Consider the following 25,489-nt stretch of genomic DNA (forward strand, 5'->3'; position numbering starts at 1 on the left):
CTTTTATTTATGCACAAAAACTAAAAGAGGAAATGACCTATTCCCCTCAACTTTCAAGTATGTGTTGGCAGTTTATCCAAACTATGGATTAATTTATGCTACAAATAGAATGAAAATGTAGCTCACTCTTTGCTGAGCCTGTCTGTCTCTATGGACTTATCTTCAGTGCAAGACTGTCCTCTATGAACACAGCTATGTAATTTCCAAAGCGAGCTCAAAACACCATCAATTCTTTCACATTGTCTAAACCTATCAAGTCTGATAAGCTGGACCTGTTTAGTAAAAAGGCACCAAACTGACTCAGTAAGCTCTGGCTCAACGTGGGCCTTGCCAGCTCCTACAGAGCTGACGTTTAGTCAAAAGAGCAGTTCAAGGAATAAAGCCTAGTCAGCCAGGTGTTTGCATCACGTTTCCTGGCACTTAAGCTAGTGACATGAAGCACTGCTAATATAAGAATCCTCATAGTTAAACCTACTGAAACACAGAGTGATACACACAATCCCCCAAGATTGAGCAACAATCCATTCAAGTCCAAGCCAGACCCATTAGGTCAGCTCTACGTACGCCAGGATCGACTGGCTGTGTGCTGAGCCTTTTCCCGGTTTGCACCACACTCTACAGTATGCATATTATATCATCTCAAAAAAACCCACAGTAAAAAGATTGATTTGTTAAAAAAATTTGAAAAGCTTTTGGAAACCCTCACAATTTCAATAAGAAAACAAAAACTTCCCTTCATCTGTACCTTAATATACCCAAATACATGAAAATATTAACACAATTGAAACTGTGCCAGCCAATAATCTGCTTTTTCATCAGTTGAATTCCCTCTGGTGAGGGCAGAGAGCAGGCAGAATGAACGCTAGTCTCTTTGAAAAAGGTTACTTAGACAAGCTGTATTCTGGACAAGAGTGGAGAAGCCCATTATAGGAACCTCCTGGTAAAATAACAGCAACAAGAAATTTCCCTGTTCTGCAAGGGAAAAGTGGAGGAAGGGATAGGAACGTATCAGAAAAAACATGCTAATATCCCTAAAGGTTGAAAGAATAAGTTTCAGACAATAAAGTCACATATTAAGCTTCTTCAAATCCTCAAATTTAACTATAGGGATTAATTCATGTGTCACGGTTTTCACCATTAAAAAGGAACTGGGCAAATTATTGTGATGAACACCTAAATTATAATTTAGCAAGCAGTAATGTATATATGCTAATCAGTTACTTGAGCACTATACACACATCTGTAGCTAAAAAGCACTAACATTAATGCTCACACAGTGCACACACATGCTACAATTACCTCTTTATATTTTTCATAACCTGTCTCAGTTAATGTCTTCAAGGATGAACAGAAAAGAAACAAGAGGAAAGAAGAAAAAGTAAAAGCATCTAAAACTTAAAGATCTTAAGTTAAATAATTATCATTAAGGAGATGTAGCCATATCTGTGCTTCTGAAATCATCAGCAATTATTTAGATTTTCTTGATAAGATTAAAAAGATGTACATCTCAAAGAGCAGCTTCATCTCCAAACTCTGATATTAGTATATAGCATTTTTTTTCCTTCAGAGATGTAATTAAGATTTACAGCACGTTTCAAGTATGGATAGAACTATTTTTTCAACTCTAGCAACACAGTTGCAAGTCAGGTTTATAAACAACTGCTTACTAGTTTTGTCACCTCTGCTCTGAAGCACTCTGATCTATTAAAAAGAAACCCTTTAAAAGCAATTCATGAAATTGATATTCTCATCACTGCCAGTAATCAGAAAGTTCAGCAAGGTAATAGCTTTACATGTTCACAGGCAGGTTAATTCTACCATTTTTATCACTATCTCTGAAAGTAGTCTTAAGTGTGGCTGCTCTCAAAAATACTAAAATTGCTTAATGCTCTTTCAAACAAACTGACTTCTACAATTTAAAGTGCAAGCAGTCATGTGAACACTCACTCATACTTAGAAGACAAGTAAGTACTCCCCAGAAGATAAGCCCTGTCCAGAACATATAATACAAGTTTTTTTGATGGGTTAGTATCACAAGAAAGCAAGGTAAATAGGTGTAAGTGTATAGCTGGTGTTTCTATCACAGGAAAACAAGTAAATTATTAAGAAGTTATTCAGAAAGTCGATAATATCAAAGCATATGCATAATAAGGGAGTATGAGATTCAGTCCTAGTAGCTTCTTACTTAGAGTCAGTAAGTAGTATTTCATTTCTGACGGCCCAGGGGAAGCACATAATTTCTGTACCATCTTGCTATGAAGAGAAATTCCAGCAAGATCTCTCAGATCAGCAGCACGCTGTACTCAAAAATCACTAAATTTTTCTCTCATTCCTAATGTTCTTGTGGTGAACATGAAGAACTACCACAGTAAGAATTAAAATTACTAGTCCTACCTCCCCACCTCCTAAATGTACAGAAATATATTATTGAACAAACTACTACTCCATCTACCAATGCATAAAAATCAGCCATTGCTCCTACAGATTGATAAGATCATTTTATTTAATTTCCTCTAATTTATAAGGAAAAGTTAATCACAGTATGATAAGGAAGTGAGATAATTACCTGCAGGAAACTGTCTCGGCAGCAAAGAAATTCATTCTTCTTCATGATGGACTCAGATGTTAACACCAACTCATTTTTACTAAGTGCTGGTTCACTTCGGCATGGATACACAGCCTTCAGAGGGAAAAAAATAATCACTTCACATGAAACATATACACAAAAACTTCATTGTAAAGACACAGAATATAGATACATACAATTGATTAACAGTATTCTTTACTTTTGGTTGAAGTTTTTGGGTGTTTTTTTCTTTGGTTTTTGTTGTTGTTTTTTTTCTCCTCACTATATAATACCAGACTACTGTTAAGAGAAGGTACATATACACTTGTACTTACTTATGTAAATCTGAAGGTATACTCACACGTATTTCTAATTCCATTTATTTTTTACACTCACATTACAGAAATCTAAACAGTTTTTCAGAAAAAAAAATAATGTTCTGGGTGGGGAGAACAAGCAACCAACAAATAAACCACAAAACCAAAACCAAACAGTTCTCCCCATAATTTACTACTTCCTCCTACATGCTTAATAGCCTTTTCACACTTCCAACAAAGATTTCAGTAATCCTTACCCTGATATTGTCTAGAACTCGCTTGAATTCCAGCGGTTCATCCTTCCCTTCCATGGCTGCAGGATCCAAGCCATCTCCTCCATAAATAAATTGTATAATGTCACCAGTAGAACTTCTGACTGTCAAATCATACTGTGAGCAAAGATCTTCAAGTGATTTTACCAGCCGCCTCTGAAGGAAAAAAAAAAGTGCAAGGAAAGTAAACAGAATTTTTAAAAATAGCTATTGATTTGGATTCCAAATAGTACAGGATCAGGAAATAAATCTGCCACAGTGATTAGCAGGCATGAAAACCTATTTCAAGTCATACATTATCCCGAGGGCTTTTCTGTATACTCCCCAGGACATGAAAGCCAACAATAAAAAAATTTAAGGCAACAACACAATTCTCCGCATTTAGAGATGGCATCATATAGGAAACTTAATCCTAAAACACAAGAACCTATTATAGTCTGAGGAATCTGCCTTTTTTTTGACATAATATTAATATTCTTTCAATCAGGTTTATTTCTCAAGAGATACAACGCTTTTTATGATGGAAGCAAAACTTGTCAACTATTATTTTCACTGACAGAAACCAAAGAGCTCATCTGTCAAAGATAGTAGGTGCTGTTTTTCTACCAGTGTTAGCTACTTCTTTTATGTTAATTGCTTGTACTGGGAAATCCCTTTACTACCATCTTCCTTCCTCCACCTCCCAAAAAGACGACATGCTATGAAGCATTAGTGGTTAAAAAAATATATACTTGAAAAATAGACTTCATTGATCTATGAAAGTAAATTAGCTCACTAAAGAATATGAATTGGTCATTCTTTTTTCACTGAGGAGGAAAACAGTAAGATGAAATAAATTTTCAGATTTAGTTTTCTTTAAATTCCATAGTTCAAGCGCTACAATTTATTCATGTAGGGTGAAAGTTGATGAGGAAAAATATTTTGCAGGTTGCTTATTACATTTATATATACACTCACACGCATGCAAATATTATTCTGGTTAGTACAGGAGACAAATGGTCTAATTAGTCACCCACCCCAAAAGGAACTGACTTCAGTCTTTGTAGAGTTACTTGCGTATCTCTGAACATGTGCCCAGCTCCAAACTATTTTGGCTTTTCTACTGCCTGGTACACTGGGAAGAGGACTATAAATAAAATGCTACTTAAATATTTTCACCAAAGTCTTTAAGACTACTCCTAATAGCAAGAAGCTTAGTTGGAGGGACATTTATTTTCAGAGGAGATACAGCCAAAGACACTAACATCTTACAGAACTTTAAGTTCAAGTCTCTGTGGCCAAGCTGCCCATTACCTAAAGAGGAGAGATACTAAAAGGGAGCTTTAGCCATATTTCTGTCATCCAGACAGTCTTTTTTTAAATAAACCAAACCAAGGATTTGTTTTCTATTTCTTGTTGTTCAAATACCATATCTGAAAAAGCACTCACAACTCAAATCTATGTTATATTGTATGGATAAAACTTCCATCACTCACCTGAGTTTTAAGAATACACACTACATAGAAAGTAGTCCTCAATATCTCTGTAGAACAAGGGCTTTTATCACCCATATTCAAGTGAAAACAGCTTAATACAAGCATGTTACTGCACCGTTCCTGAGCTCTGGTTTATAAACCTCATGTCTACTGGAGAACAGAGCCAAGTCATGTATTTCACGGTATAAATTACTCTGTTACATTAAAAACACACACATGCATAATGTATGCACTCCTCCCTTCAACATGCACATAAGAAACATCCTCCTTTTGCAAGGCTGATAAAACCCCAACTCCACTGACAGTTACCTGCATATATCCAGTTTCGGCTGTTTTTACAGCTGTGTCAACCAGACCTTCTCGACCAGCCATTGTATGAAAAAAAAATTCAGTGGGAGTCAACCCAGAATAGAAGCTATTAGCGACAAAGCCTTTTGCTGCTGGGAGCTACAGAGAAGAGTAAGAAAAAACAGTTGAAGTGCAAAGTACGTTGTGTATGCATGTTACAGAAAAACACCTTGTATGTAAATGAAATTATTTCAGATAGCTAGCCAATACATACACAAACACAGAGCAATCGTCTCAGCTGCATTTAGCTTTGAAGTTCAATGTTTGTATCTTAGATCTAAATAGAGGCTTCAAAAACCCTTGCCTAATTCTTCCAAACTAATCTAATAGACTTCTTTCTCCTCCTATAAGCCTTGTCATGCTTCTAGCTGTTCCTTGCAAACACTACACTAACACTTCAGCCTTCCTTAAAATTGCAAAAATCGAAAAGGTGGTAAGAAGGTGCATTTTGCAATAGTACAGCAAAGGTAGCTGCAGTGCCGAAGACTAAGGAATCCAGAAAAAAATATGACTGGAGGTATGTACATAACTAATTCTTTCAAATGGTTTGCTCTCACCTCTGAGAAGAGTTCTTGCCAATGAACTTTATGCAGGCATCCCTTTAAGCCAAGTAACACCAAACTGCCTCCATGATCACACAGAATAATGTAAAGACTACAAAGACATTCATCTTAGATCACTTTTTGTTCTTATTTAACAGGTAATGCTTTCTAAATCAGTAAAAAAATCTAGAGTTAAATTTTAACTTTTACCTTCTGACCTAACCTATGAAGTATTTTTTTCTTCTTTAATTTATTCAGAAAATAAAAGATTTTACGTTACAGAACTCTGAAGTTGAAATTTGTATGTTTAGTCACAAATGCAAGTGTCATGGCTACAATCTGACACTTGAGTTACCTGATTAACCACTTACAAGATTGATGGCTGGTATCTACAACCTTCTCTACTGATCACTAGATTTCAGATAGTGGTTGTTTGTTTTTTTTAAAAAAAATCTCACTGAATTGCATTAAACTCATGAGACTCATGGCTTCACATAGTACGGAACTCAAACGTGGAACATTCAGAGTAGCCCATGACACCTATCCTAATGGAAAAAGAAAAAACAAACAAACAAACAAAAACCCAACAGACTTTAGAATGGTTTATTTGGCTTGTTTCACCTGTCTGAAGATACCAACACACACCTAGCAGTTATTCTGAGAAGTCTTATACAGTGAAACATAATGCAAGACAGAAACTTGAACAAATTATTTTTAGGACTCTCAAGAGAACCAAAAATCTATCATCAGGTTTACTTCAATTTTACTGAATTAGAAAGGTCTAAGCAAGGCTTAGCTGTAAAAATTCAAGCTAACTAGACATCCTATGGCAATTCACAACTCCCAGATCACATTCAAAACCTTTTACATTCACCGCATGCGATACTTTTCCTTCACCATGTCATGACAACATAATCTGTCATGTGTCCTTCTTAAAATGTTTTAAGGCAACTTGTTTCACTTTTTGTTACAATTCTGTATTGTAAACATACAGAATTACCTTAGAATGTTTCTCAAAGTGAGGCAAAGATCTGTTCTCAAACCCATCAGGAACTCTGGACCCACTGATAGCCTGCTGACCTACACAAGCAATCATCTGAGATATATTAATGAAGGAGCCTGAAAAGAAAGAAAGAAAAAAGAAACATATCACAGATGAATATCACTGCTCCTCTGATCAACTATCTTCACTTCTATGAAGATCTATTATTTAACCTTCATAATCCATCAAAAATGCACTTAGAATTTCAACAGTTAAAGAAACTTTGCTGTCACTTGCACTGTCCATTTCAGCACTTATGCAGAGACTGACAACTAAGTCTACAATACAGTGAGCAACTCCTTTCAATTATTTTTTCTGTCCATAATAGACATTCATTCATACCACGATTATTGGACTACAGTCCTTATATTATCCTGTTTTCTATTAATGGATTATGTTTTATACAATCCATGATCCTAACTGACGTATTTTGCTTCACAATTTCTTCAATAAACATATTTTAACACTATTTTCCATGAAGGGTTCAGTATCTACCAAGATTCCTAGAACAAATTAAGTCCCAGAGAATAAGTCACTAACTCAGAAGTTTTATTTGCTGAACATGTTTGCAAACAATGCCTCCTCCCCACTCCAAATTATACACTTAATATATCCTTCTTAGATTCCAGTATTTCTTTAGAACTACAAAACGTCACCCTGAGGCTTTCCACAATTTATTAGAGACAGATAAATAGAGGCAGAGTTAAATGATATCTTCAAATTCTCATAGGAAACAAAGGAAAGCTCAGATAATCAATAGAGTATAAAACGAATATTTACTACACAGTTGGTCCTTCAGAAACAAAGCAGTGAAGATGGCTGAAATATTAGTTCCAATTCTTAACACATTATTTCTAGTTGACTTATGTGATATAGATACTTGAGTCAGAAACGCAACTGAAAATTTTTTACTGATGAATTGCTAAAGAACATCTAAAGTTCCAATAGTATGTTTTTCGACTTGTAATAAAAATTTAAAGATGTAAAAACCAGCACATCAGCTTGATTTTAATTAACTATACCCAACGTGCACTTACTGAGAAGAATCGCTTCAAAGCAATATGACATGAATTTAACACTTGCACAACTGACTGTATAGAACAAGCTATAAAGACAGAACAAGTACGTTTGATAACAGTGATAGAGCAAGCAATCTACTTTGAAAGTTTAGGTATCCCTACCTTTAGAACCACAGAGCGCCATGATAAGGGGACTGTTGCTCTTGTCCAGTTCTCTGAGACAGGCACTGCCAGCATGATCTCTGATAACAGAGAGCTCTTTAAGGATTAAAGCCTGAAATCCAAGATTTCAGAGATTCAGTATCATTAAAACAAGATTTCAGAGATTCAGTATCATTAAAAATACCATATGCAAACAGTACTGTCTCACTTGCCAGCAATACCTTCCGCTGTCAAAGGGAATTCAAAATACAATAAGAAGAAAGAAATCTAGACATTGCTTTGGGTAAAACGATTTTAACTTTTATCTTGCATAACTTCCCACTTTGCTGCACAAAAAGCCTTTGTTGGGATAAGACGGGGTAGCCAGGGACAGGACAACCTCTTTTGTCAGCAGCACAAACTTAAGCTAAACTGAGCATTGAGCTAAGTTCTAACTCTTGCTGAACTATGTGGAAGATCATCATCAAAAGAAAAGTATTTTGGGACTGCTTTCAAATAGTACAACACTGCTATATCCAATTCTTAAGAACGTAACAACTGTATCAAAAAAACATTCTAGGATATACACAGGTGTCTGAAAAGAGGAAGAGAGAAAAAGACTGCAAGACACTTGTTTCAGGCAGAGTGCGACTTCAGACTGGACAACTGTGGTAGTGCTTCATCATACGGTGGGGTTTTCTGGTTGCTTGGTGGTGGTGGTTGTTTGTTTGTTTTTTTCTTTTTTTCTTTATTTTTTAAAGGTAAAAAACTAGGCATTACCTAGTCAAGACGACAAACGTATAAAACCATTAAAGACAATGAAAAGAGTGCTCTTCAGCTGACTGCATTACATCACTGCCTGTAAGCTTTTAGGCAACCATCATTGCTCTTCATCAAAATTACTACAGAAAAAAAAAAAAACCAGCATAACCAAGGTCCACTTAACTTCTGCCTCAATGAGGGGCAAGAAAACACTTGTATATAAATAGATCTGTAAATAAGACATGTTTTGCTTCTTGGATTAGGTTCTTTACTGTTACTGTTATTAACTTAGCAAATACTAATAAATATAATAAACTCAGTTCTAACTGTCTATGTAATTTTATTCTCTTGCATGTCACCCCAATACATCCAGCCAGGCGGGAGGAGGGATCTCAGTCATTTAGTATTTAGTTGACATTTTTAGATGCATACAAACATCTAAACATTAAGCCTAGGCAGACTCAGTTAAAGCTGCGTACCTACGGACCCTATTTGGTCGTATTTTTACATTTCAGAAGACAACTTTGAACTTCACAATTTACATGAATATATTCATGAAGTCTCTAAATACATAGTGATTTCAATTAAAAATTTTACCTCTAGTGTCTCTTCTGCAGTACAACCAGGCTGCTGCTGTAGCTTGCCAGTGTTCAGAGCTTCAATATACTCATCACATTTCTTATAGCCAGCATTCAGGAGCTCATACTTAGCTTTGAGCAGGCCCTGCCCAGGGGTTACATCACCAATTCCAATTGAAAAGCCACGATTAGCTATTATTTAAAAAAAAAAAAAAACAAACACAAAAATAATTATATTGATAGCTCAATCTCATATGGAGAAAACAAAATAAAACCAGGAAGTATTATCATTGGGAACTTTATTTCTTCCTCCCATCATGTGACCATCATAAACACTTCGTAAGCACAATCAGGTGTTTCACTGTTTGTCAGCTTCATTAGCTTATTTTTTTTAAACACATCACACCATATTTGAAGTAAAAATCTTACTTGATTGCTCTGTATTTCTGCCTTAAGATACTATTTTACAAGGAAACGTACTTACAAAGATAGACAGGAGCAAGTCTGGCTAGTCGTGACATGGCATCCGCAGCTTCTACCTGTCCCCAGTCTCTCAGCAAGATGTAGAAGATGTTGTTCTTGGATCCTGAACCTAAGGTTCCTTTGTCCATACTGCCACTCATTAACTCACTGTTTTGAATTGTGACATCTAGAAATAGAAAGGCAGAAAGAATTCATTGGTTTTCTAAAACATTACCTAAACTCTTGTAGCAGGTTTTTCAGTAAAAGCTGTTCATTAACAGAACAAAACCCAAAAGGTCAACATTTAATGTACCTGTAGAAGTGCATGAATGAGTACCTAAGAGGAACAGCCTACAATCTGACCTTACCAACTTAAGTTAAAACTTACTTCCCTTCCTCCTTAGAAAGGTAACTGTAAGCAATTTAAGACCTCTGAGAAACATTGTAAATCCTTTTCGTTAAAAACCTAAACATAAACTTGGGTTCATTAATCAGAATCAAGTCTTCGATCAGTCTTATCTGTCCAGAAATAAAGCCCTCAATCATGCATAATAAACCAATGCTATTTACTTATTTATAAAGTAGAGCAAGAAAATTTCAGAAGTGAAGTTACAGTTCTCTTATTCAAAGATTCTGACATTCAGCTCAACTCAATCACATCTGGAGGCACATCTTGAATTTAAAAGACACAGCACACTCAGATGTCTCTTTAATTACAGATCATAATGACACCCGTCTTACCTGTACACACTGCCTGTTTTAGATTACCTCCTATCGCTTCATCAGGAACCTTCCATTTCAGGCACTCAATCTTCCTTATAAGCTTTAGTCTTTAACCAATTAAAAAGTATCTTCTTTGATATTTTCTATGAGAGCAGTACCAATATATGTTCATTCTCAACTTCATCATGCATATTTCAAAGAAGAACTGGCATATGTAGATGGATACAATTTAAATCATTTTATGCAGAACGCTGTAGATGTTTGCACACTGTACTCTATGCTTGGCATTTCCAATGTGAATTTAGGTAATCATTATCATCTTCAACCAGAAGTCACTGCTCTATCACTTATTATATACAACCAAAACATGATACCAGGATTTCTTGAGGCTCTGAAGAATTTGCAGAGAACTTTCTGAAGAGAATTAGTGTTGCTTCAGAAATGAAGTTTTTTCAGAGAACTGAACAGAGCCACCAATAAAATCCCAAAATTTTCCTCATGATCTGCTACTGTCCAACTCAGAAAATGAAAATTCTTTCCATACTTCCTAAAATGAAAAGACTCTGGAGCAAAGAAGATGGCCTATGTTCACACAAGTGTGAATAGGATTGCTTTGTTGCCTTTCACCCCCTATTCCTTGGGGGCTGAAAAAAGTTCTACCACCATGTTTACAACCAACTTCACAATCCCAGAATGGTCTTGTCTTCTAAAGAAATCCCTCAGAGTCTGGTGTAGAGTGGATTTGAGTCCTAATTGGTAAATTCTTTCTGACATGAACATTGCATGACAGAATTACTGTAAAGCAATGGTTCCTCCACTCACACTTTTAAGCAGCAAAGAACCAAGCAAATCCTGCCTGCTCAAGTTCTTTTCCAGCTGTTACCATATGAATGTTAAATTAATAACACACAAAGCCTTGCTCTTCTCCTACAGCCTCTTCAACTCTGATGCTTTGTATTCCATCTGCCACTCTGACTTCCCTAACTGGAAGGACACAGACAGCTTCATATCCTAAGGATTGCTGTCTTCCCTATATTTCCTAACATCTTTCACTGTTTGACTTCTAATCCCTATAAGACTACTCTCACTTAAGATATTAAATTCTTCCATTGGCCCTCTGCACAACCACTTCCTAAGCTTCTTGGCTTTTCTCTCTCTCTCACCTTCAAATACCACATTAGTATCACGAGAAGCCTAACATCATACAAAAGAAATTTTATTACAAGAAAACATCCAAGTCTTTTCTTTGGTGTTCAGCATGACTTCAACGTTTAAGAAAAACTCCATAATTTTATTTTTTATTTCAAGAATACTTATGTGAAATACTGCTTTAACTCCTACAGTGAGCTCAACAGCAACAAACTCAACAAAACAGTAGTTAAAATTTCTTTGAAGACTTCCAAAACACAGCTTTAGAAGCATCACTCACAAGAATCATTGTAACACAGGTCTTCCCCTTTGCCACAATACTGTTTGCCCTTGGTTCGTAGATTGGCTTTTACAGGACAATCATCACTGGGTTTGAGAATGAGGCTGAAAACCTGTTTTCCTGTCCAAAGTGTTACAGGCTTAGAGAAACAAAAGGACAAGAATTAGGATTACAGAGTTTATGCTACAACCACAGTAAAACAGTAAGCGAGAGTTGAATTGTAAAATTGTTTTCTGTACCAAACCTTTCTATACTGAGCTATACTTGTAGAAGTGCATAGTAGCATTCCTTTGAATAGGAATATTATGCACTTTTATAGACATAAAAACACTGACTGATGAATGGTTATCCTTTACATAAGGATATCTGCAACCATTTAGAGCAACATGCTCTATTGCTCCCTCTCACTGTCATGTTTCCCTTTCCGATTAGAAAAGGAGGAAAAAAAAAAAAAGATGCTGCTGCTGGCATTTCCCTTCTCAAAGGGGTTGCAACATTTATAATTCCTTCTTTATAGAGTGCCTTTGGTTTAAATTTTAAGGAGATTAAAGATTCATATAATTACGTAATCCCCTCAGATGTATTTAAACATAAGTAACTGTCACAGTCAGTGCTAAAATTATTTATTTGGAGAGACAGAAGCAGACAAAGAATCACTGCTTTTGGCCAGGAGCAAAAGTTCTTAAGAATGTATAAAATTCACATTAGATACTGCACACAAATGCTCTGACTTTGCTTGAAATCAGTATTAACCACTGGTACTTCAATTGCACTTTCTGAATTTCCCTAATACTACTTTTACTATTTTGAAATTAAATAAAGGGTATAAAAAAACCGTACACACCAATACTTAGCAAGTATTCAACAACTTTAAAAATGTACCAAAGTCTCTCAAAACAACAGTTTGCCTCACATACAAAATTAATCAAATACAGACACTCTTAAGCCTTAATTCACATGCATTTAACAGACCCTTACCTAATAAACGATACTATAGCTGTGTTCAAAGTTTGTTACAAATACACAAATACACTGCCCTTCATAATAAATACTTTGCGTACATGATGTTGCAAACAAAAAAAAACAACCAAGCAAAAAAACAACCAAACAAACTGCAACAAATCACATAGCACTTATCCTCTAACATGCTGCCAGGTCAGGATAACAACTAAAGCATTTCCAAGGTTTAATATCTCCTAAATTTGGGATACTGAAACCTTGAACTGTTGAGCATTTCAGGACATGAGTTGAGGGCATCCAAGGAAGAACATAGTTTCTCCACTGAGCCCCATATTAGCCTGCACAGCTAGTAACAGTGCAGCTACTAAGAACAATGTATCTTCTCCCAATCAAGTGGTCTGTCTCAGCAGCAGGGAAGTAGCAAAACTATATTTGAACCCTGAAGGAACCCTACATCTGGACTGCATCATGCAAAGTTGACTCTCTTCAGCATCATGAACCACCAAACAACTTCTGCATAGATTTGACCCTGAATTCTGATCCTTCCACTTTACAAATATGGTATCTCATACAAAACTCATGAGAAAGCAGGAACTGCATCTGCTGAGAACATCATTATAGGTCAAGAACGCACAACAAACTCTTAGTAACACAAAAAAAATAGTTTGACACACCTTCAGAATTGCTGGAGGTGGAAGACGAACTTTAATCTTTTCATCCTTGCCAACCAGGATAGAAGCAATAATTTGACAGGCTTTGGCTCGATCAAAGAAGGTATCTTTTAATGTAAGAAGATAGGCACCTAGAACATAAAAATAATCAATGTGACAGACTAAAATGAGATTAAATTTAAAAGCTATTGCATATTCAGTATCAATTATTTCATTCTAATATTAGTTACCTACTTACTAAGCAAAATAACAGTAGTTTAGACAGCTTCAGTTGTAAATCCCTTCCAGAGTTTTTTTTAATTGCTCCACACTCAAGTTTCTAAATATTACAATCAGTGCATTTCTATAATCTATTTGTCTCTCACAACTCTATCCCATAGGTAAAAATAAGGCCTTGGCACTAATTTTTGTACACTTCCTTTCTTATATTCATTGGATATTTCCCAAAGAATTAAGGAAATCTGAAGGAACTTGTCGCTCACCAGAAGGCAGCTTCAGGCTACAGCTCTAAAGCAGGTTGTCACTTCTCCCACAGCCAGGAAGAAATGGCCCGCCTTTTGTAGGAAGGGCCTTAACTTCAAGGTGATTGATTAATTGATTACAAATTCAAGGTAGCTGATTAATTGATCACAATTTCCACAATTCCTAGCAGCTGGATCCACAATTCCCCCTTTTTTGTTTACTAGTTTTTCAAACTTCATGGTGAGCAGAGACCCAGTTAAATAGAATTCTCTACGAATCTCCTAGTCTCAAGTGTAGCTTTCCAATGTTCGGGGCAGGAGCAGGAGGTGTCCTTAATCTTCTTTGTTGAAGGAATTCTCGCTCTGACAGGATCTCTTTTAGGGTCTCTTTATTGTTCTCTTTATTATCATGTCTGGGTCACCAGATGTCCCTCACCAGAAGAAGGCTTCAGGCTGCGACTCTAAAGCAGGTTGTCACTTCTCCTGCAGCCAAGAGGAAATGGCCCGCCTTTTGTAGGAAGGGCCTTAACTTCAAGGTGATTGATTAATTGATTACAAATTCAAGGTAGCTGATTAATTGATCACAATTTCCACAATTCCTAGCAGCTGGATCAGCTGGATCCACAGGTACTTACTGTAGGTTAAAAATAACTTTTGACTAACAAATTCAATTCCTCTACTATAATCATAAGCAGTTTACCATTTCTACCTAATGCATACAAAGATCCCAAACATTAATTTTCTGTCAGAGAAACACTGCAAAACATATGCAAAGGTAATAATAATTTCAGCTACAAAGGTATCAGAAGAGACTCCAAGGACATCATCATATTTCAGACTAACAATGGCCTTATTTTCATAATGTCACTTTGACTTGTGAAAGGAGATATTTTTCAAGTAAGACAGAAAAATTCTGGAAAAGAGGGAAGTGATTCTGAAGGAACAATTATTAAGTCACAGAACTCTAAAATAAGCTTATATACACACCTGTGAGAAAATCTTGAATAGCAGCGATAAGAGGTTCTCCGTTTCTTGGTGTCACCAAGTTTGCTTTAGTCTATATGATACAGGAAACAAAAAATCACACATTCGACGACACTGGTATTCCATTTTGTTTCTCAGAAAGAAACTTACCATTTAAGACAGTTATTTTAGCAAAAATGGTAAAAGCTTATTTTAAACCAAAGTACAGCTTTCTTCAAAAAGATAGAAAAAATGAACTAGAAGATTCAGTTCACTACAGTCCATGCAAATCTATTGACAGTTAAGGAATAATTTGAAAATAGTTAATGGAAATCACATATTCTGTGCCCAAAGCAGAAGTTGTAATCAACATGACATGTTTGGTAGGTTACTGTTCACGTGGGACAGAGAAAGGAAACAAAGCTAGGTTTGAGAACCTGAGAAGGGACAAAAGAGGTTACGCTCACTACAGGGAGCTGCTGAAATACTGCAGGTTGTGTGGTCCCCACTGATATGTAATAACCAAGCTGGCTACTTCCACTAGCCCCATTTTCTGATGTCTTAACTACGACTCCAGTTAATCACCCCGCATATGCAGTACAGTTTTACCCAAACTGTTCATGAGACCCCACAAACCCGAATCACACATTTGGGTGGGGGTGTGCGTGCTCTTTTTAAGCTCACAAATCAGTTCAGCAAGTCAATACCTGCTGCAGCCAACAGCTGTGTCAGTACATCTGAAATAGCAGTAGCATTCAGTCAACCTTAAGGAGCAAGTCACCCACCCTAAGGGAGCAAAGTACTGAAAAATCCTCAGATTGATGCTACTGACTGATGCTACTTTCACATCACAGATCAGTGCCTGCAACCATCAGATCTCTACCTACCCCCCCTTCTCCTTTTTCCCCTCGCCCTAAGAGCCTACCATCTTCTGCCTTCTCTGGTAAACTGCCTTCTCCAATGTAAGTACACTATCACTGCCTCATTTCCAGTTGGTCTGATTGCCCACAAGTGCTGTGCTGTCAGGCCAGAAAGCAAAGTATGTAGCTGTTTGTTAACAGAGCCACCCTATTTTGGCAGCAATCACTAAGAATAGTCAGGCAGAAACATAGTAATGACATTTACTTAATTAAAACCATTGAATTTTCCACAGATGCTAAATATAAGTCGATTAGACTACCATTACACAACAATCCTAATTAATTCAAAATCCTACTTTGCAGTTTTCAGGCAGCTTCACAGTGGCACATTATCCATATCCAGGAATCTTGATAATATTTCAGATTTCACATGCAAGTTATGGAATACAGGTCTCAGCCCATCTGTCGCTAGCAAAATCCCAACCCCAACATTATCTACCTACCCCCATTAAAACAAGTGCTTCTGCTTTTGCTTCTTCTGTCTGAGGAAGGTGAAGGTTCATCTCATCTCCATCAAAGTCTGCATTGTATGGTGTACAGACACATTCATTAAATCTGAATGTCCTATGAGGTTTTACTCTAGCCTGAAAAAAAAAAAAAAGCACATGCAGTCAAGCACACTAAAAGATGAAAAGCCATGGCCCAATGCTTCCTTGTAGGCTTTATCTTTTCTTTTTATTACAGACATGAGTCAAAACTTCTGATTATAGGATTTAACTCAACCAGGAACTCACTGACACGGTACTCAGGATACGTTACACAAATGTAACGAATAACTTCCACTATGAAGAATTTATACAAAGCACAGAGCACAGCATGCTTTGTAGAGATCACATCAACTCTACAAAAATGAAATGCTTGATTCAAGAAGAGATACCAAGGTCAACTACAGCTATTAACAGAACTGTCCAGACAGCTTACTGCCCAGTTACATATCAATTCCTAAGCAAAAGCACAACTGCACTCGTCCCCACGCAATGTTTCAGAAGAAACTGTTAATTTTTGTGCGTGTCAGAGAGAAACACCAGCAAAGGTGAACCACGTAACATTCAGGGATGCACCACCTGCATGTTAGGCTGTGTATGCACTTACAATGTGAGCCATGATGCTCAGCTTATGAAGAGAGGGTTGTCGGTTAAACAGGACTATGTCACCATCTATAAGATGTCGCTCCACAATATCACCGAACTTCAGCTCCTGGGCCATCTTTTCTCGGTTTCCATACTTCAAAAATCTTATAGTAACACATAACAATGGAGTCAGAAGAAAGTCAGAAAGATGTAAACATAACTGAACATAAATTCTGTGTTTATAAGGCAAATTTTTCCATTAAATGTTGGACTATTTGTATTACAATAAATAGAAGACAAAAGTGGTGAGGACTGCATCATTAAACATCAGCCCTGCTGCTATTTTAAATAACAAATGTATCTGTGACATTAGTTAACAAAGCTACAATTATTAGTACAACAAATAAGAAAAAAGTCTATTTATAAAACCAACAAATTTGGTTGAATTGTATCAGGGAGTATAGGAGTTTCCCTCATATACTATCACTTCTTACTACCCATAAACTGACTGTAGATTAACTCTCCCATGCACACAGCTAGTACAATGTGCCGAAAACTGCCTGTTTTCATTTATCTCTGTACTCCACCCTCTATTTCAAATAAGAGAGACTCAATCCTTAAAAAAAATAAATAATCTAACTGCAGTTAACTATCATTAGTACGTACATTTAAATCCAACAGATTATCTAAAAAGAAATTGTAGACTAAACTTGAGGAAATAATGACAATTCTTCTGTTACCGCCCTTTATGAAAGATTCTAAAAATAAATTTTAATCCCTGTAGATTAACTGTTTTCAAAGAGCAGTAAGAACAAGTTGATGGTGAGAAATAAGAAGTGACTCATTACAGATAAGCATGATACCTTTTCATCTGTGTGTGCCTTTGCTGTATGAAGTTGGCTCCAGGATGAACATCAGGACCATTACGGACAAGTTTCCTCATAAAATTGATATTTGCTTTGTTCACCTGTTGCACAAAGACTTCAATCAGAAACAAATGAAACATGTTTCAGGATCTCTTGTTTTTGCTGGTGGCTTTCGCATTTTCAAATTTTAGGCTCAACTGACAATTGCCCTCCCAGCCTCCAGCTGCTAAAGGGAACAGGCAAGGGGGAATAGAGGAGGAAAATGTAAGCCAATCTTAGAGCAGAACACCAGAGGGAAATTAAATTAAAAATCTGGGAAGTAAATTCAGAAATCACTGACAACACCAACAAACATATGACACTATGCACGAGTTCAAAAAATATCAAGCAAAACTCTTCTCTCTTGATATGTGACTCCTTACACCATATGCCTTCACACTACTTGCGTGTATCTGATAGTACAATTTTCATTTACCAGCAGCAGCAGAAATGGCAAAGCGTTACTGAAAGATATTTTGAACATAAAGCAATACACTGACTCCCTTTTATAATAACACTATAAAAAAAGGACGACACTGAGGTCTGGTAAAAAAAAAAAAAAAAAGGCTCAGAAAAAGTTTTGGTTCTACACTACTTACCTTTTCAGGAAATGTTAGTATTTTAGCAACATGAATAGGCACTGCTACTTCATCTATTCTTAAGTTAGGGTCAGGTGAGATCACTGTTCTGCCAGAGAAGTCTACTCGCTTTCCAGACAGATTGCCTCTAAACCGACCTAAAAAATAAGCAAGTGAAAACTTTTTTATAAAAAATTGTTTCCAAAATGTTAAGAGAGCATATCAGAACATCTTTCAAGGCGCATCACTGAAGTGCAACAAAATAGTAGCAGAAAGATGCTTTGGAATAGCACATATTTAATTTAAAAAAAAATATTAAAAACAACTTTCTAGACAGACCTTGCTTTCCCTTAAGTCTCTGAACAAAACCTCTGGTCCATTTCTTAGGTGCCATGTTGAGAGGAATTCCCGAGAGCTCACTATTAATGTATAGAGCACACTGCAGCTGAAGAAAATCCCAGTCTTCCATAATCATCTGTGTTTTGGCTCCTGATATCCTGTGCTAAACAAAAGAGTCATCCAGTTCAGAACGATAAATACAACAACACATATTAAACTACCAAAGAATTCTTCTAAGTATAACCCTTCTTTGGAAAATAATGTTATAAAACCCTCATACATTGGAATGAAAAAGGCGAGAGAACTTCATAAATAGGATGTAAAATGGTACAGCATAAGGCCATTCACAAGACAACTAGGCAAAAACTTCTTTTGACTAGCATCAGCTTTGGATAAATGCTCAGAAAACTATGTATTTGTTTAAATTATACTTTCCCCACGCCACTGAAGTTAAGTCAATATAACTTCACAGCCAGGAAAATCATCACTAGTTAATTTCTAAATCACAGAAGATTTAGTGCTCACTTGTTTTTGTTTGCCTGACAAAAGACCAGTCTTGAAAAGCCTGAAAATTATTAGTGTGGTAGAACTGTTCTTCTAATCAAATTTGTTATCCACACTAATGGAAACTTGATTTCCTAAGAATAGATGGTGGAATAAAGAAAGGACAGAGATGTAGTAAAAAAGAGGGTTTCCATTGGAAGTGACCACTCAAAATGTGCCATAGTCAGCAGTAGGAGGGAAGAAAAAAGAGGGGGGGGAAAAGCGAAAAGGCAAGAAAGAGGGGGGGGAAAGCAAAAAGGCAAGAAAGAGGGGGGGGAAAGCAAAAAGGCAAGAAAGAGGGGGGGGAAAGCAAAAAGGCAAGAAAGAGGGGGGGGAAAGCAAAAAGGCAAGAAAGAGGGGGGGGAAAGCAAAAAGGCAAGAAAGAGGGGGGGGAAAGCAAAAAGGCAAGAAAGAGGGGGGGGAAAGCAAAAAGGCAAGAAAGAGGGGGGGGAAAGCAAAAAGGCAAGAAAGAGGGGGGGGAAAGCAAAAAGGCAAGAAAGAGGGGGGGGAAAGCAAAAAGGCAAGAAAGAGGGGGGGGAAAGCAAAAAGGCAAGAAAGAGGGGGGGGAAGCAAAAAGGCAAGAAAGAGGGGGGGGAAAGCAAAAAGGCAAGAAAGAGGGGGGGGAAAGCAAAAAGGCAAGAAAGAGGGGGGGGAAAGCAAAAAGGCAAGAAAGAGGGGGGGGAAAGCAAAAAGGCAAGAAAGAGGGGGGGGAAAGCAAAAAGGCAAGAAAGAGGGGGGGGAAAGCAAAAAGGCAAGAAAGAGGGGGGGGAAAGCAAAAAGGCAAGAAAGAGGGGGGGGAAAGCAAAAAGGCAAGAAAGAGGGGGGGGAAAGCAAAAAGGCAAGAAAGAGGGGGGGGAAAGCAAAAAGGCAAGAAAGAGGGGGGGGAAAGCAAAAAGGCAAGAAAGAGGGGGGGGAAAGCAAAAAGGCAAGAAAGAGGGGGGGGAAAGCAAAAAGGCAAGAAAGAGGGGGGGGAAAGCAAAAAGGCAAGAAAGAGGGGGGGGGAAAGCAAAAAGGCAAGAAAGAGGGGGGGGAAAGCAAAAAGGCAAGAAAGAGGGGGGGGAAAGCAAAAAGGCAAGAAAGAGGGGGGGGAAAGCAAAAAGGCAAGAAAGAGGGGGGGGAAAGCAAAAAGGCAAGAAAGAGGGGGGGGAAAGCAAAAAGGCAAGAAAGAGGGGGGGGAAAGCGAAAAGGCAAGAAAGAGGGGGGGAAAAGCGAAAAGGCAAGAAAGAGGAGAAAAGAAAAGGCAGGGGAAGCAGAAGAGTTTATAGACCAGAAGTGAAATGAAAAAATACGTCCCATGATCCACCAGCAAATCTTCAACACGTCCTATACTGCAAGCAGCCAGTCAGCCAGCTCCATTTGAAGCAAATTTCTCTTATTTCTTTCAATAAAACGCCAAACAATATAGTAGTCCAGTCCAGGCTGCTTGCTAGATTGTAAGCAGTAAGCCAAGTAAAACCACTTGCTATATTCAATTCTATCCAAGTCTTTTTGGAGGCAACAGTCTCTGAGAGCATGAAGGATGACTCACCTTTTTTATTACATCGTTGAGAAAGATTATCTCTGTCAGTTTCATTGTCAAGTCGTCTTCGTTGGTGCCCGACTTCAAGTCACTCACGACAGAGGGTCTGATACACAGTGGAGGCACTAAGAGTCGTCTGAGGATCAAATCTGAAGGTTTACCGGCCTCTGGGTTCATTAGAAGCAGAGGGATGTCTTCTGCTGGAATTCTTTTAAAGAGGTTCAATACTATCAAAGGATTCAAGTTTTCCTACAAAATCCATTGGAGAATGGGGAGAACAAGCCATCATGTTACACTTTGAATACTTCCCTCCTTCCCTATCTACTGATTGTTGAAAAATAAAATATTTTAAAGTGACAAATAGAGAAGAACCATTCGTGCAAACAAAACTATGTTTTGGTTTATTTATTCTGAATCAATGTTCTTAGCGTTTCAGATACTAACTTGCTATATTCTCTCCTTCCTTTTTTGCCTTATGCATCAGCGTTTACTTCTCATCATGTTACTCTCTTGTCTAAAGGTTAACTTAGAGAACTTCATCATTATTTGAGAAAGCAACTCAGTAAACCTCTTAAAACGAACTTACAGAACATAGTATTCATTTTATTAGTAGAAACTCGCATGAATTACAGTACTTTCTAGACTATTTTTCAAAACTTCACTTCTCTCTCCTTAGTACAGTTCCTGCTATAGTATAAGAAACTCCAGATATTCACTACTTTTTCTCTCCAAATAGGTACCCCGAGATCATCCTAGCTTGCAAAGAGCAGAAAGAAACAAAACTGCACACAACGGAAAGCTCAATGAAGCCAAAAGGTTAGATAATTAAGTCTTCTCTCTTCCTCAACATTAAGTTCTTCTGAAGAAAGAAAAAAAAAATCTGTGTATCATAATCATCTTGGAGTGATAGCAATTCTACAAGTACATGCAAAGTTTATATAGACCTATACTACTTCTACAGACAGAAAGCTATGTATCAGAACATACCAATAAACTAAATTTCTCATTTCAGCAAAGTTAGTATTATTGCAATACATACTTCTTCAAGTGTCTTTTGTATATGAAAATCTTCGGCTACCGCAAAGCTTAAGATGCTACTCTGAAAAGCTTTGAGGAGTTTTATTTCACATATAAAAACTAGCAGAAAATTTAAGTCATAATAAAATTCACCTGAGCTCTTCCCAGTAAGGGTTCTACTTCTTTGTTATGTTCTATGGCAGTTTCAAAGGACTGAAGAAAAGTAGATACTACTGGATCTACAACTTTCTTATTGGTCTTGTATTTTTCATGTATTATTTTCAACAAACCACACTTCTTCACAGTTCCTGCAAGCAAATAAATGTGGGTTGTTTTGGTTTGGTTTTGTTTTTTTAAACAAAAATAAAAACATTGAACAAAAAAAAGCAGGTGGTTTAGCTCACACTTTAATTCAGCTTCACCTCAATCACAGCAGATACTTTCCACTTTTCCAAGTAGAAGTTCCCACATTAAAAACGGACTAAGAAGTGCCACTTACAGATCATCCCATTATCTTCTAAAGGAATTCTGGGAGTGAATGGTCAGAAAAATCCGAGAAATATTTTCATGTAACTCAGGTAACATTATTCACAAAACTTTCACAGACTAGCACAAGTGCTTTCCAAACTCAATTGTTTTTACTCAAGTATGCTGACCTACCACTTAATTTTGCAAACATCTGTTGCTTGGGCCCACTATATGTATACATGACACTTACAGCGAAGCACCTCTCTTCTCTATTTATTCAGGCCATTAATCATTACAACAACGCACCCACCATTTTCATGAGTTAAAAACATAGTTTCATTTATGAATTCACCATCCACTATGAATCTGTAACACTGCAAGTCACAAGCAGTATCACTCGATCAGTGTAGGTGGAGAAAAAAAAAAAAGTATTTTGAAAAACAAATGTGAAACCTTATTAAGATCCTCTGCCCTGGAGAACAAACTCCAGTGTAACCCAAGATCATCACAGCTTAAATATGGCCAAACTGCAGAACGTACCCTCCTGGAGGATGACAAGCACGTCTAATCTTAAGAAAGATAATTTAATACAGTGATGAAAAATGAAGTTCAATCAAAATTACAAAGTTTAAGAATGCTTCTACATTAAGGTATTGATTACTGACAATAGCTCACAATATTTTAAAAAACATGTTAAACAAGGGTTTTTTTGCCGTTATTTAAGTATCAAATAGTGGTTACTGCCATGAAGAGATATCACATGAAACAAAACAAGCAACTAGGACAATATCTATATCCACATAAATGAGATGTGAACAAGCACGTGCTTGGCATTAAGAATGCAATTATCAGATTCTTAATAAGGGCCAGAGAGAATACTCATTAGCTGTGGAACAAACAAGGATATTCAGGATGTTGATGCCTATCACAGCTGCCAAGGTGAAAACCATGCAGTAGATAACCATCACTAACTGCTAATGTCAACACTCACCATTAAAGGCACCACAGTAAGGACAAGTGTTTTTCTTTCGACACTTTTCAGACACTTTCTTTTTCAGTCCTCTCTTCTGAAGATATGTAAGGCCAGGTCGCTTCAGGTAATCCAAAAATTGTTTTTTTTCTTCCACCGACAGCATGATATGGCAACAGGTTTTGCAGATCATCTTCAATGTAAACACACATAAACAGTTGTTTAACAGGCACATTCACAGCTGGAACCTCTTCCACTATAACTTGAGCTCTTAAACAGAATGCATTTTTTTTTTAATTAAATACAACGGCCTTGGTTGAAAGATCAATTTGTGTGCTATAACCGACAAAAAAAGAGTACATGGGAAAAAAAATACAGTCAGTGAGGCAAATGTTCATCTGAGCTGTGCAGGATCTTAAAGATCCAAGTTAAGCAAACAGAGCTTTGATTTACTGGAATGTGCTAAAAGGCAAGTTATACTGCATAAATTTAATTCAAATTACTGCAGAAAAATAAAGGATTAAATCAATCAGTCTGAGATTATTTAAAATACAACAGATGCATTTACACCACTATGACTGGTATTTAAATACATTTATTTTACAAAACACAAGATACATAAAGAAAAAATTTATAACACAACCTTATCTTCGTCCTCAGTTACTCTTTCAAGCACCATCTTTGCCGATAATTTCCTTTTTCTAGACTAGAAACTAACAACAAATTACAATTGGGCTTACCTGCAAGATGCCTATCACAGCTTTGAAGTAGCCGACATGAAAACATGGAAGTTCTAAGTCAATGTACCCATAATGTCCTAAACAATCAGCTAGATTTTTTCCACAGGTTTCACACGGACGGTCTTTTTCACTAGTTCCCTTTGGGAGAAGAGGAATATACACAAAGAAAAAAATAATTGCTATAATCAGCTGAATACATAGAAAATACAACAATTCTTAAGATAGTCAACTATCCTGACAGCAGACCCACAGCACTTGCTCCTTTTTCCCAGTACCAGAAGTGCGTCAGAGGCACTACACTCACTGCAATCCTTAAGAAAAATGTCTTTCACATACGGGCTCTACTGATACTGGTGACATGAACTCATACAGATTTTGCAACCGATCTACAACCCGGTAATCTACAATATGTTATTTTGCAGAGGGATGTCTCTGGGTCTCTCAACAACCAAGCAGAAAGAACTTATCTCCTGCCTCAAAAGAATGCTTTCCTGAACCATCCAAAAGCATGAAGAAAATAGCTGTCACTGCACCTGACAGTCTATGCAATTCAAGTAGAGTCACATTCACATGTATTTGGGATGAGCAGTAAATTTCAGTTGTCCCAACTTATTTTTAACCACTTCAAGTAATTCTACGAAAATGGTCAGAAAACAAAACAGTTCTCACCATGCGATGGTCAAGTACGCCATACTGCAGCGGAGAGTGATGGTTGTCCTGGCTATACAAGTTTTTGCTGACCACTTGAATGTGAGCTTGCTGACGCATCTCCTCTGGAGATTTCATGCCAAAACAGATGTGGCTTCTAGAATTGAAGTTTCACATGTATATACAGTAACACTTATAACTATAGGCATAAACACAAATGAGTATTTAAAAGCAACGCAAAGGCAGCTAAGTTGATTCATGATTTGGCTGAAGGAGGTTCTTTTTGGACACCTACAAACTCCAGAGGAGTTCTGCAGCGAGTTGGTCGTTTACATGCGGGGGATTTATCGATGTTCCGGGACAACCCCGCAGCCTCCCACCCGCGCAGCCACCCGCCAGCCTCGCCGGCAGCCCGGGCCGAGCCCAGCCTACACCAGCGCTTTTGGAAGTGAACCAGGCGCAACACCGCTCACTCCTCCGCACACTAAAGATCTTCCTGGGCCCTTTTATAGCGCTTGTGCCACACCCCGGGATTTCTGCCGCCCGCCACCGCAGCCACCGGCCCCCCACCAACGCCGGGTCCCTGGGCGCGGGGCGCCGCGCAGCCTCGGGCAGCGGAGCGGCGGCCCGGGAACCTCCTGCCGCACAAGGCGGCGCCCCAGCCGCCCCACTCACATTTTCTTAGCCACATCGGTCTCCCTGAACTGCTCCTTCACCATGGCGGCGGCGGGGGGGCCCGGGGCAGACCCCGAGCGTCCGGCGGCGCTGCACGCGGCGGTGCAGGGCGCCCCCACCCCGCGGCGCAGAGCGGCAGCGGCGCAGAGCGGCCCCCGCACCCCGCTGCCTGCAGCGCCCCCTGCTGGGGCGCAGCTACGGTCCTCCGGGGGCGGTCTCCCCGTTCCTCACGGCCGCCTCACAGGCCCGCGGCGCTCTCGGGGCGCGCGGGCACTCCGCTGCCGCCCATGGTACGGCTACGTTCCGAGCAGCGCTGCTCCCTGGAGTGCCAAAAACCGTGCCGCCCAGCTCACTTCGCGTTCGGTT

At 38.0% G+C, this 25,489-nt stretch overlaps 1 protein-coding gene across 2 annotated transcripts in view; it reads right to left on the reverse strand.

Annotated features, from left to right (window-relative positions):
- The window catches only part of POLR3A (RNA polymerase III subunit A), a 40,184-nt gene extending 14,959 nt beyond the window's left edge, over window positions 1-25,225 (reverse strand). The window contains exons 1-22 of one of the 2 annotated variants that reach the window (XM_086616393.1): window positions 25,124-25,225; window positions 24,470-24,605; window positions 23,801-23,938; window positions 23,082-23,253; window positions 21,776-21,930; window positions 20,615-20,854; window positions 18,544-18,706; window positions 18,226-18,362; window positions 17,585-17,688; window positions 16,744-16,885; window positions 16,095-16,235; window positions 14,756-14,825; window positions 13,311-13,438; window positions 11,677-11,815; window positions 9,547-9,711; window positions 9,082-9,254; window positions 7,744-7,855; window positions 6,521-6,639; window positions 4,940-5,077; window positions 3,141-3,311; window positions 2,567-2,680; window positions 1,300-1,335 (exon numbers count right to left, since the gene is read on the reverse strand). In XM_086616393.1, the coding sequence (XP_086472519.1) occupies window positions 1,300-1,335; window positions 2,567-2,680; window positions 3,141-3,311; window positions 4,940-5,077; window positions 6,521-6,639; window positions 7,744-7,855; window positions 9,082-9,254; window positions 9,547-9,711; window positions 11,677-11,815; window positions 13,311-13,438; window positions 14,756-14,825; window positions 16,095-16,235; window positions 16,744-16,885; window positions 17,585-17,688; window positions 18,226-18,362; window positions 18,544-18,706; window positions 20,615-20,854; window positions 21,776-21,930; window positions 23,082-23,253; window positions 23,801-23,938; window positions 24,470-24,605; window positions 25,124-25,167 (2,937 nt within the window). In that variant the 5' untranslated portion in view covers window positions 25,168-25,225. The remainder of the gene's footprint in view (window positions 1-1,299; window positions 1,336-2,566; window positions 2,681-3,140; window positions 3,312-4,939; window positions 5,078-6,520; window positions 6,640-7,743; window positions 7,856-9,081; window positions 9,255-9,546; window positions 9,712-11,676; window positions 11,816-13,310; window positions 13,439-14,755; window positions 14,826-16,094; window positions 16,236-16,743; window positions 16,886-17,584; window positions 17,689-18,225; window positions 18,363-18,543; window positions 18,707-20,614; window positions 20,855-21,775; window positions 21,931-23,081; window positions 23,254-23,800; window positions 23,939-24,469; window positions 24,606-25,123) is intronic. The other variant, XM_086616392.1, reaches the window with a different exon arrangement.
- Between the last annotated feature and the right edge of the window lie 264 nt (window positions 25,226-25,489).

Source organism: Tauraco erythrolophus, chromosome 9, assembly GCF_009769465.1.
Source record: "Tauraco erythrolophus isolate bTauEry1 chromosome 9, bTauEry1.pri, whole genome shotgun sequence".
NCBI classification, from domain to species: Eukaryota; Metazoa; Chordata; class Aves; order Musophagiformes; family Musophagidae; genus Tauraco; species Tauraco erythrolophus.